This window comes from Achroia grisella, unplaced genomic scaffold (genome assembly GCF_030625045.1).
Source record: "Achroia grisella isolate CSIRO2021 unplaced genomic scaffold, CSIRO_AGI_Agris_v1 utg1971, whole genome shotgun sequence".
In the NCBI taxonomy this organism is placed as follows: domain Eukaryota; kingdom Metazoa; phylum Arthropoda; class Insecta; order Lepidoptera; family Pyralidae; genus Achroia; species Achroia grisella.
This window is the reverse complement of record NW_026712700.1, coordinates 198,717-212,296: the sequence shown is the minus strand read 5'-3', so window position 1 is coordinate 212,296 and position 13,580 is coordinate 198,717. Positions and strand designations below refer to the sequence as shown.

The 13,580-nt window shown below is 30.3% G+C and overlaps 3 protein-coding genes across 3 annotated transcripts; 2 read left to right on the top strand and 1 right to left on the bottom strand.

The window, feature by feature from the left end:
- Nucleotides 1–406: 406 nt before the first annotated feature.
- LOC131841867 (trypsin epsilon-like) lies at nt 407–3,467 on the top strand. The gene is made up of 4 exons (XM_059190230.1): nt 407–698; nt 1,207–1,436; nt 1,859–2,040; nt 3,323–3,467. Exons 1-4 carry the CDS (start codon nt 407–409, stop codon nt 3,465–3,467), a joined length of 849 nt encoding a protein of 282 aa, XP_059046213.1.
- A 690-nt stretch (nt 3,468–4,157) lies between these two features.
- On the top strand, nt 4,158–7,529 carry LOC131841866 (trypsin epsilon-like). Its single transcript, XM_059190229.1, has 5 exons — nt 4,158–4,434; nt 4,964–5,193; nt 6,325–6,422; nt 6,478–6,555; nt 7,376–7,529. Exons 1-5 carry the CDS (start codon nt 4,158–4,160, stop codon nt 7,527–7,529), a joined length of 837 nt encoding a protein of 278 aa, XP_059046212.1.
- A 1,173-nt stretch (nt 7,530–8,702) lies between these two features.
- LOC131841865 (trypsin epsilon-like) lies at nt 8,703–13,291 on the bottom strand. The gene is made up of 5 exons (XM_059190228.1): nt 13,071–13,291; nt 12,144–12,234; nt 11,363–11,467; nt 10,316–10,441; nt 8,703–8,888 (listed from the first exon to the last, which is right to left on the bottom strand). The coding sequence occupies exons 1-5, from the start codon at nt 13,289–13,291 to the stop codon at nt 8,754–8,756; spliced, it is 678 nt and encodes a 225-aa protein (XP_059046211.1). The 3' UTR covers nt 8,703–8,753.
- Between the last annotated feature and the right edge of the window lie 289 nt (nt 13,292–13,580).

The window sequence follows — 13,580 nt, the reverse complement described above, 5'->3', positions numbered from 1 at the left end:
TAATGTTATATTTCCATATAAAGTATAGCCTTTATTTACTTAGGCTTTTGGATAAACTTATGTTGGAACAGAATAACATGTTTTATTTGCTAAAGGATCAAGTTATTATAATTACTAGAACTTATTTATTATTGTTACTGAATTGTACAGCAGTTTGCCCGGTTGAAAGCTTATTCCAACAACTCCAAACAAACAAGAATATTTGAATATAATTATCTACTATTGCTTTGTATTGTACATTTGGTAAATACTATAAGTAGATAGGCATTAATTCAGTGAGTTTAATTTACCAATAGAAGTCTGTTAGATTAGTAATTCCATACTTACATCAATGTCGTAAAATTTTATGGATTGATTTGATTAATCAGTGAGTTTATATTACTTCTCGTATACATATACATAGCAAATGATTGATAACAGAGTTGTTGTATTTTTTATTTCTGTACAGCCTTTTGTTATGTGCCATTTAAAAGATATGGGGGAGCTAATATACAATTGGACAGCTTCTAAAGAATATGAATTGGTGGATCGAATCGACGGTGGAACAGAAGTAGATCTAAAAGATTATCCATTCAATGTTCAGTTTTTTAATTTTGGTGGAATGTGCAGTGGCACAATATTAACGACGAAAATAGTTCTAACAGCTGCACATTGTTTCGATTACAATAGAAATATAGCTGAGATGAGAATATTATCAAGTTGAGTGAATATATTGTATTTCCATATAATTCATTACTAATTTTTCAAATATTATAAACGCTGATGCGGCTGTATGGTTAGATACTTTTTCATATAGAAACTACTAAATGGATTTTGAAACTTTACAGTAATATAGCTCATACAACAGAATAACACATAGGCTATAATTTAATAAGACATTATGTAAAATGCGCGGAAGGTAATGATAACTGATGTAGTTGTGGGGATAAGTTACTAAATTAATATAAATGCTAGACCTACAGAGACTTTGTCAGATATCTGTCTGAACTGTCTGAGTCTCTATTTAAGTTACGAAGCAGTATGCTTTGAGATAAGACGAAATTACAGAATAAGAGGCATAAGGACTTAGTTCTCTGGAATGCCAAAGTATGTACGGTATCGCGGGCGTCACATGATTATTGATTATGTGATGTCTATTGTGAAAATACGTTTATTTGTATTTATATAATTGTTGTTGCCAAAATAAAGAGAAAAATATTCTTTCAGATTGCCAATTTGTCTATAATTGTAAATCTACGATTCACCAGATATGGGACTTTATACTACACGAACATTACAACGAAACAATAATTTTCTCAAACGATGTAGCAGTATTAATAATACACGACAATTTTGTTTTGGGTCCTTATGTACAGAAAGCGGTATTGATCGAGAATGATTTATGGATGCACGAAAATGAGACCAATTTTATAGCCACGGGGTGGGGAGTCGCCGAGGTATAATTAGTTGCTATTAGTTTTTTTAAAGAATTTTTAATTTAGCACTTATACTTAATTCAGTTCCATTATACAACCACTATGTAGAAGGTAGCTACTCTATTTACTAAGTTTGTTCAGATATCGCCTCGAGGAATTGAAAACAGGATTATAGAAACAGGTTTATAACATTTACCTAAATGATGAAATTAAAGTAAATTTAAGCTATCCACCCTAATATTACATATAAAGATAGATTCTATCATGAAGTCTGATATCGACTATATTTTATCTAATACCAGCTACTCGCCCCGGCTTCGCCTGGGTGTACATGTATTATATATATATACCTTCTTTAATTATCACTCTATTAAAAAAAGCTCTTTAAACGATAAGTAGGTACTTTTGATTTTTGTAAAAAAAAATTGATTGTATTTCCACAGAAGAATGATGTTAAGCAAAACAAAAATAATGGACTAATGATGATATACCTGAGATATATACCACGTGCTAATTGCTCACGTATGACCAATGTGCGGCTAAGTTCAGACATGTTCTGTATGTATGGGGACGGACAGCGGGACACGTGCCGCGGGGACTCAGGGGGAGGGATTTTATGGAACAGGTAACGTTATTATACGTATGATATTGTATACATACGGTATAATTTGTATATATACATTCAACAATGTATAGCGTTTTGCTTGCTCCTAAATTAAAACAGCAGCGGAAAATGATTATTATTAAAACTCTTTTTGAGCAAAAATTATGAGTCAATCAATCAATCAACCAATCTGGCCTATTGATTGTTTATCTTTATATTTCGTATCCTTATGTATATAGATTTGTATTAGCTGTAATATAAATCCAAACTACATTGACCATGGCTATTTTAAATTTGACTATAGACCGAGTAAACTAACAGCATAATTGTTTGTAAAAATTCAATAGCATTATTCACATCCACATGCAGTTAAAGTAGACATTTACCTCATAAGGTGGTTAAAAACATATATAAAATAAATGTAATATTATTTTTTATTTTTACAAACTTAACGAAGTATTTATTGAGAGGTGTAGACTTAGTAAAAAAAATTTTAGCAGATGAGAGGCCAGTGCTTTATTAATATATTAGTGAAAACAAAATTCGTACATTGATTTGTAAATAATATCTAATAATATATACGCAATGATGATGAACGCCATTCATTAATGATCTAAGATCCATATTACCATTTCAATTTTTTAAAAATAATTAATGTACAAGGCCTCTATAGTTTTATTATGTATTGCTAATATATAATCTTAGATTTGTATGGGTAGAAATAAATCGATTCATGATTATTAATGACTGATTTTTTACCTACTCGGGCTTCGAACTAAAAACCGGTATTTGGTATAAATAGGAAATCAGTGTTTACAGGAAAAAACTATAGTTGATATAGTGATGGTATTCTGGAATTATTTAAATATTAGTTCGGTGCGTAATTATTTTAAGTATAAAATATTTTTAATAAAAATAATATTAAACACTATACACATATTTACGAGTTTCAAAGTCTAATCGTGCCATTCATTACGCTCCTACTGCAGTACAATGCGTTGACGTTTGAGTGTTTATATTTTCATAAGAATATTTCTAATCTTGTAAATTCGATTCGTTCCTATGGCCTCTTTCGGGTGAAATATTATCAAAATTTTCAGGATCATCATTTTGCTAATATCAAAAGGGTTAGTTAGTTCTGATAGTTTAACCTGGTGAATACCAATTTAAATGGCATTGACCTTCATAATCACCACTTACATTGTAACGTTTTCTTTCAGGTTAATTTCAGTCAATTCTTTTAATATTCTACTATATAAATTTTCGATAGACATTCTGCTCTTTTTATTTTTTGTATTTTCAGACAAATTGTAGGCATCGTTTCGCATGGAAGAGGATGCAGTAAAACACCAAGTATGTATAGTAATGTATACTTCTTGAAACCATGGATAGAAAGAGCTACTCAAGAATTATATAGAAGATTTTGTCGATTTCATTATCACGAATAAATTATGATTACATTACTTTGTGTATTCTATCAGTATCAGTAAATGGTTTCCTTTGTTTTACAAATTCTATGCCCAAATGATGGTAGAGGTTCAACATTTTACTTTGCATAAATAAATGAGGTCAAATATAACATGAATTCAGGACAATATAAATCGGCCTTGTAGGACGTAGACTGGAAAAAGAAAATGAAAATGGTTTTTTTTTTAATAGTTTAGACGTTTTCTCTCTTTCTTTCAATCGTTTAGAGCCTAGAAACAACTCTAGGCTCACTACGTATAAATATTATTTATTTTGTAAAAAAGAAAAATTGGCCCCTAGTATTTATTGTGAAAACATGTTTATATGTACATTTGCATATTTATATAATGACTGTCTGTTGCCAAAAAAAGAGAAAAAAATAAATTGCAGATTCTCAGTTTTATTATTTGACTTAGTTGAATTCATATACTATAGTTTTTATATATCTATTTTAATATAAAAACTTTATTCTTTGCCTTATATTTTTATGACTACGAGTATCCTAGACGGTTTTCGGATATTTTGATATTTATGCCACATCCTTTGAGTAGAGTTTGACGTACATCATTAACCATATCATTAATTATGCAATAAAAAAGTTTATTAACTTCTTGATTGATTAGTAACTAGGCAAAATTTATTGCTAAACGCAGGATTTCTGCTTTGATATAATGAAAAATTCCTTACATTTTCTAAATTATATATTTGTATTACTAATATATGGGAGATTTTCGTTATATTGTAAGCCATTATTGAATAAAAAAGATGGTCTTCAGGGTAAAATTATAGGAGGCGAGGCCGTGCCTATGGAAAGATTTCCAATTTCTGTGCAGTTCTTTAATGCAGGAGCAATGTGTGGTGGAGTTATACTTAGTAGTTGGAGTGTTATTACTGCTGCGCATTGTTTCGACGTGAATGCTAATGTTAATGATATGATTGTATATGTCGGTAAGTTACTAGTTTAGAGACCTGCTCTCTTATCTAATAGTAATCCAGGCGTATATAGTTTCCGACTATTAGACAACTAATACAAATACTTAAATATAAACTATCATAATTATCAACAATGTTTGCGCCGTGCGAGGAATCGAACCCAAAATTCTTAATTTGTAAGAATGGTTTTAAATTTTAGCAGTTACCACGAGCACAGATAACATAATAGCCACGAGGAAGAGTTTAGTTGAATTATTGACAAATTACTAGCAATATACTTATCAAATCGACATCCACACGGTTCATTTAGTTCACGGTTTTAGATATTCCCATCTTAGTAAATTACTGGTGAATTCGCTAACATACTCGTATGCTATCTGACCTGATTTAATTTTCGTCCTCCACTGCTTAATTCAAGTATTCAATACAGTACCTGAATTACACACATTGGCGGGAAGATATATTATAATTATTATTATATTAGTTGTCTATAGGTACTTATAATGATATTTTTTTCTTAAACTTGATTATTTACTTAACTTAGGGTCGAGGTATAACTACGACTTCAATGCTAAAGCGCATGATATATTGTCGTTTGTAATCCACGAGAGATACAACCAAAGTACACAATTCGCCTGCGATATTGCGTTGTTATTCCTCCAAACACCTATAAAGATTACAAATAAATCCGAGAAAGCTTTAATTGTGACCCATAACAGGTGGATGAATGCGAAAGAGAAGCAATTTATCGTCACAGGCTGGGGCTGGACTACAGTAAGTGTGTTTGACATCGTATTATATTTTATAGCGATTTTAAAACGTTTTGTATAGTAAACGTGAATTTTAGCATGATTATGTACGTAATGGGAACGAAGTCTTTTGTTTTATTTATTGAAGACTAATTTTTACACTCATAAATTTTAATTGAATTATTCATAAAATACGAGTATATATTACTAACTAGAGCCCGCTTCTTCGTCTGCGGGATTAATGAATACTTCGAGTAACTTATTTTACACAATATATCTTTATAAATTGTAACTTATGCGTTATTCTGATGGATAAGCTAAATTATTAAAGTTTCATTAAAACGCGTTCAGTAGTTTTTCTGTAAAAGAATACACATATTTCTATATTGTTTGTTTTATGTAACTGAACAGCCTGACTAGCGTAATAGAACTACTAACTGATACATAGGTATATACCACTACCATGAATATTACATCTGCATGTGACGCTCTATGTTTCACGCATGTATTGTATTATCATTCCGGAATACTAAAAGCTACGTTGGCAGGGGAAATAGGTGAAAAGACGACTTTGTAACGAATAGTAATAATAAAGTAATAATATCTCTGGATAATTCATACAGCGCCATTCCATTAGTCCCTTGCTAAGCAAAACTGATATATGTATTTTTAAATACATACATAGAAATATAATGTCCTAAGAAGTTTATACAGAAAAGTATCAGCGTAAAAAACCAAAATTCTTATAAAGATGGCTTACAAGTCACTCAAGAGCTTGATGACTACGAATGTTTGTAACGTACGAGGAATCGAACCCGCGTTTATTGGAATATTTCGATAGCCCATCGGGGCCATAAAAGTATACCGCGGTCATGTGTTTAGATTTTATCTTTATATAAAAAGATCTTTTTTAAATCCATATATTTTTTTAAATTTAAGTTTAGCAATATAATATCTATATACAAATGTTTCTGACTAATTGTAAGACAATCTGGTTTTATATATTGTATTATGATCTTTCGATGTTGCACTCGTTTGACTTGCTTGGTTTACGCTGAGTAATATCTTAAATTACCTTTGTGAGGTAAAAGGGCATATTACCTTGTTCTGTTTCTGTGTTATTGGAATAAAAAAAAATTGGTTACCATTATTTCAGTACGGTGGTCCGATATCGGAAAGCGGTTTGATGATGACTACTCTCCAATTTGTTCCCACGACAAAGTGTGAAATAGTTGATAAAAGTAAGGCAGCAAAATGCATGGGATATTCAGACAGAGAATCTCAAATAAAGAAGAAAATCTTAATATACAGATATGTTTTGTTTATATGGTGGGGGACAGAGGGATACTTGCAGAGGAGACTCTGGGGGTGGAGTACTTTGGAATGGGTGAAATATTTTTCCTAATCAATATTGAATTTTAGTCTAAGAAGTTAGATCGTCGATTTATGTTACATTTAGAACATTGTAATAGCTACTCGGTATGTGTGTGTTAAAATCGATATTTCTACGAAATAATCATCATAACATACTCGTATTTTACCCAGATGTTCATAGCCTGTCGTTACAGTAATTATACTGGATGTCGAATGTATCGCGATAACATATAATACAATATTTTCGTGTTATGTTATAATTAATATTAAAACTTATTTTATTAAGCAAAGGGGTTTCAAAATATGTATACATTAGGACTGCGTATTGAATTACTTTTAGTTTATGACAAGAATTTAATAGAATAATATGTTGATGGTCATTTTTTTACCGTAAACTTAAGCCTTATTTTCCATTTATATAACGATTTACAGATTTGTACATTTGCATTTCAAAAGAGTTTAAGCAGAGTTTTTTGTCAGTTCTTCTCGGCTCAGACTACAGACTGACTGATGGTAGATTTGACTTATACAAGTGTCTGTAAAAGATCTGGAGAAATAGATATATTTTTATTTTCCTTGTAATATACAAGCTGTACTCGCCTAGATCTGGGGTAAGGTATCTTTATGTACCCCCTAATTTTGTAAATACCTGAGTTTAAAGTTCTGAAATACTCACGTATTTCAGTGTGAGTATTTCAGAATTCCATAACCGGTGCTAATTATGAAAAATTGTTTCTTTAAATTAGCCCGACTGTGATCGGAGTCGTGACCTAATTTGTATAAAACAACGTGCTCCGAAGGTCGTGGTATAACAATGGGTATTGATGTTACAGAATGCTAGTGGGCATTACGTCACATGGTGATGGATGCGCTAAAAAAGACAAACCAAGCGTGTACGCCAACGTTTGGTATCTAAAGGACTGGATAGAAGAAACATTTTATAAGTTTATGGAGGAATATTGCCAGAATTCAGATTGGACGACATAACTTAATTATAGTTTATTACTGAGAACAATTATTGAGTTTTAATTAATACTGTCAATATATTCTAATGACCTGCTATTATAGTCAATGTCTTCAACACAATATTTCTTTAGTAACTGGTGAATGTTGATCATGATCCACCTGTGAATATAAAAATATATTTAATAGTATACGAACAGAGAATCAATAATGTAAATTTAACAGTCTTAATGTATTAGGTTCAAATATGTACCATTCATCAATCAAAAAGGTTCTTGTTCTAAATTTTTGATATTGATTTGTATTTATTAGATAGCAAATACAAATATAAGAATAATTTCGGACTAAGAAGATATATTTTAGAAGTGATATAAACAAAATTATAGAGAAACATAATACTAAACTTAAATAGAATATACCTATCTAAAGATATATTAGATTTGTGTTATATACACATAGAATTGACCAAAAATCTTTAACAAAGAAATGCAAAAAAATATTTTACAAATCTTTTACTATATAATTATATATACACTTACTGTGTGTAAACATGTCGAAGTAGTTATAACACATCAGCAGACGTATCACTAAATCATCATCACCTTCATTATATAGTATAAAATAAAGTCGCTGTCGCGGTCTGTCTCTATGTATGCTTAAATATTTAAAACTACGCAACGCATTTTGAAGCGGTCTTTTTAATAGATAGAGTGATTCTAGAGGAAGGTTTATATATATAATACATGTACACTCGTGCGAAGCCGGAATGAGTAGCTAGTTACATAGTGTAATATAAAGTCGCTGTTGCTGTCTGTCCCTATGTATGCTTAAATCTTTAAAAAGACGCAACGGATTTTGAAGCGGTTTTTTAATAGATAGAGTTATTCAAAAGGAAGGTTTATATACATAATTATACATGTACACATGTTTGAAGCCGGGGCGAGTAGCTAGTTAGGTATATAACGTGATTGTATTGTGATTATAATTATATGACACTTGATGATTCAGCATCAATCATCATCAGCAATCATTGACATATATTGTCAATGATTTTATTTATTTTTATTTGTACTCTTTATTGCACCAATTACAGAACAAAAAAAGTTTAATATTTATTTTATTAAGTTAAATTAAATCCTACTCGGATTTTAAAAAGAATATTGATAGCTTATTCCGGTCTGACACTTTAAAGTCTAATTAATTTTTAATGTAATGCTACACTATATTACATGTTATCTGCGATATTACCTACCTGTGGAAATACGAGACATTCGTAAACACAGCTACAAATGGCTCTTTTTTGTTTGTAGCCCCGAAAGACAGAATGCCTACTAGAAAGTTTCTATACATGGCCGAACCACCATTGTCGCTGAGACGGCGCTCCTGGGAAATGGTAGTGTATGGTAAGAAAGCTGGAACACTTTTGACATTATTGCCTGACTCTTTGCAAAGATTGTTTTTGTTTCTAGCGAACCAACTACCAACGAAATATTTTACAAAATATATAGGTTTACTCAATTTACTAATTATATAGAGTATAAAATTAACATTGTATAATTTAAATCTGTATGGGAGACAAATATGTAATATTTTACTTTAAAAATATCTAATTCAAATATATAATAATTGATTTATAAATTTAATAATTTACTTACAGTTAAATACTTTGTTTAGGAAATATTTTGTTAGAAAAAGTTTAATTTTATTAACGTCTCGTACATATTTTACATACAGAAATCAATATATCAAAAATCCCAAAGTTTGTAAAATATTATGACTTTTTAGTTAATTGAAGCGTAATATGGTAAACTTTATTTATTTCTAAAGAATTAAATCATTTATTTAAAATCCTTTTATACCTGCACCTATACATGTATAGTATATAGGTATTCTTTAGATAACCAATTAAATACGTGTTTTAATTTATAAAAGTATACATATTAAAATATTCCTAAAATTATGATGCCTTGTTGTGTGTTGACACGTATGTTTACGTACACGCAAATGCATTTCGTGGTTATTCGTAACATGTCAAGGTTATACCTTCAAAGGATAATTACTCAAAACACGTTTATGAATCGTCTAATTACAAATCGACTGGTCGAAGTAAGAGGGTCATTTATAGTTTACGTGACCCAGTGTCCTCCAACCAGATATTAACTCTAAGAAACGACCTTCGGTTTGAGTGTGCGTGACTACTACGTTTGAGTTACTAATAAACTTTGAATGTCAAAATATATGTCTGACTATCTCTTCGGTGATGGAAATATAGATAACAACCAAATAATTCATTATAGACAATGTAGAAGACTCGCTCCCTGCCACGTTGTATTCAAATCTACTGAGTTAAAAGTGGTAGGTATGTCAAATATTGCATTAAATCACCTTGTAGACAGTTGATAACACTTCTGACTATCCTATCCGAGAATACAGTCGTGAAAGTATGAGTACGTACACTAAAATGGCAAAACAATATGACTGTTCACTTGATGGAAAGTAAAGTGGTAACCGCCTATATGCTTTAATGTCCATACTGCTTTGATTCTGACGGCTGTGGGTTCGATGTGTGTGTGCCGATACTTGTTTAATCGGTCTGTGTATTTTAATTTGTATATTATGGTCGTATATACAAAAAATATATTATAAAAGTATTTATATCACTTGTTTAGTACCCATAACATAAGTTCTCTTGAACTTGGTACTTGACATTAGAATTAGATGACAGAAATGGCAATTCAAATGCTTTGTACAAAGTCTTTTCCTGGTAAAGAAAATATATCATTATATTAATAATATAATAAATAACTTACGAATTGATATTTAGCGCAGAAGTTTGATGACGATATCATACTGCCATAGTAGTTGACACAATCTGCTTTGTCCAATACAACCATCTTAGACAACAGAAGTTTGTTCATTTGATTCGTTGGTACATTCTGTAAATGGATTTTTTTTATCAATGTATATGAATTTTTGTGACATTATTATTAACACCATACTTAATCTGTATGTCCTACAGTGCCATGGTTGTGACAAATACAACAGGAATTAACCACGATAGTTTCTAGGGAGGGCCATGTGGAAGTCGACTTGACATGTACGTTTCTAGTTATGGGACCACTAAAGTCCATATTACCCTACTACAAATCCACTCTTTCTCCTTACTCGTCTATTAAAGGTACATATATAATTATATAATTAACTCTTCTATCGATCAGCACATGCTCTTGGCAGTCTTAGATTAGCCTACAAGATATTAGGTTAATTGTGTTACATGTTCATATATTTTTTCATATTATTTAACTCCGACTAAATAATAGGAAAAAGCGCCATCTGTACGATATTAGGGACAACTAGAAGACTTTGTGGTTGAGACTTTGAACAGCTACGTTCATTGCTTTACAATCTGTTTATCAGCAGAATTGTATGGAGATGAAGAAGATCATATAAACTAGAGGGCACTGCTGAGGAATAAAATGAGAATGTGTGATATTTGGTGGTTTTTGTAGGTGATAAAACATATTAGGAATTCAATTATGATGTATATAAATAATGTATATACATATATAAATAGGATAATGACCATAGTCTTTAACTGAAATAATATTAAAATTTAAACTTTAAATATAGAACGTTCTGATTCGACATATGTCATGACATACCATAAGGACAGAATATTTTCTAAAATAAAGGGAATCCAATATTATTAAGTTATCTTCTTCCCTATCTGTAAATAAGCCATGATGGATTAAGTGAGTTGATTTTGTCCTCATTTATTTATCTGTCACCGTTATTCATTAATAGTTCAAGAGACCATTTCAACATCATCCATATAAATTACTTTAACAATATCTTACCACACTACCCCAGCCTGAAACTTCAATTGGAATGCCAACTCGTAGCGCTACATCGGGCTCTACAAGAATTGTCTTTTTGACGTTTTCTCCAAATTCTACATTCTTCTAAAAAGATATTTTCAAAGCAATAAACATAATTATAATATAAACTTTAATATTATAAATTTAAAATGTTGTATTTATTCCTAACAGTGATTCATATTTAAGATTTATTATTTGAAAGCATCGTGGCATAGTGATTTTCTATCCGGTTTGACACCTAAGAGATTGATCTAGCTGCAATGAAAAAAACTGTATCAATTTACATTTCTGATTAACTCTCCGTTAAAGAAAAACACCGGACTAAAACGATTCTTAAAGCTTTTGCTCTCTGCCACGTTGGATTCAAATATAACTCACTAAATGTCAAGTGTTGCGTTCACCACAATATCGAAAGTTGACAATTACTCTGACTGCCCAACTGTTATATCAGTCATGTCGGTATGTTTTATATTATTTCTAGAATCCTATGACTTACTTGAGAATATAGAGCTAAATTATATTCATAGAAAATCATAAAAGTATATTAAATATCATTTATGTTAATATAATTTACGTTCAAATAAAAAACAGCAAAGTTATTACTCATTGTTCTCGGTAGATCTGCATTCAGAATGTAAAGATAGAATTATAAAATGACTAGGTATTCTTAAAATGTTTAATAGTAAGTTTTTATTCTAGTATACGTAGATTACTTACATTGTATCCTATTCTTTTAATTACATATTTCCTTCTTACCTACTTGCAAAACCAATATAGCAATATCATTATCCATGCTGTTACTGCACCCAAAATACTCATGATTCTTTATTTCAACAACAGATATAACTTGTCTGAAAATAATTCAATTTATTATGCTATTATGCATTTACATGTAAATATTTTGTGAATATTTTATGTTTAAATCCGATTGTGATATTGATAGTACCTACCTATATTGTAACTGTAATATTGTACCTACCTAATATTGTATTGTATACAATATTAGGTAGGTACAATATTACAGTTACAAATTGAAGATACACATGATTGTTAGTTATAGTTACAAAGTTCAGCTGGTTTAACTTACCATAACGAGTATTGAAGGTCTACACAAAATTATTTGCCGAGATTTTCTCTAGAGATTCCAGCATGGGGTTTATAGGCGTAGCAAGCCTTAATATAAGGTATAATAAAATGGAAAAACTATTTTAATATACACTACGTTAAGGTTTTTTAAGAACCGGTAACTTGTAATATCCCTGGAATTTTAGGTGTTCATATATTACGGAAATAGTTTACTATTTGATGTATCGTATGCCTGATTGCCACCACTGTGATATAAGATAACTACAGTTAAGAGTATATTATATAATATCAATAGAGTTATACATAGTCCGCATTGTGTATTGTATTATATATTTGTTTTGTACCAATTTTGAATGTATTTTCTTTAGTTTTTCCTTTTGTTATATTTTTTATTGTGACTTTTTGCCTTGTTACTGTGTGTAGCTCCATTATAATTATTTACCATTTTCTATCCATTGTTTGATTAATTAATATCACGTATACATCCATCCATTCTATCACCCACACGCATGGTAGAATAATATGTATGAATACTATAATTAAGTAATATCGTATTAGTATGATGTATATTATATGTATTTGTAACATATAAAATACTCACCCTTGACCAATTACGGTATTGGAGCCAACTTTTACAAAGCAAGGATTTTCCTTTCGTTTCCGGAAACAACTCGCAGTAGTTAGCACAATCTTACTGTGTATTAAGGTGCCAGAACAGTAAAGGCTATTGTAGATTATCAGAGCATGGTGTGGTACATTATTAATGCTGGTAATTTGTTTGTTGTTTATGTTATTGTCACTATTAGAGTACGTCCCTGACATAATTTCCGGCAGGTACCGATAGGAATACACGTAATAAACAGTGTGTAAAAAAATTATAATTGTATACCTGCAAATAATAAGTCGTTAAATATATTTAAATCTATAGAATGAGATATGTCGTTTATTATTGTCTAGTCTCATCACATATACTATTATGGGTTTTAATAATGACTACTTATATTCCCATAATAGTATTTAATATCAATGATTATACCGGTTATTTTATATCCTTAACCAAATTACATATCTTATATGATGAAGTAATAATTGTAACTAGTGCATTAAAATA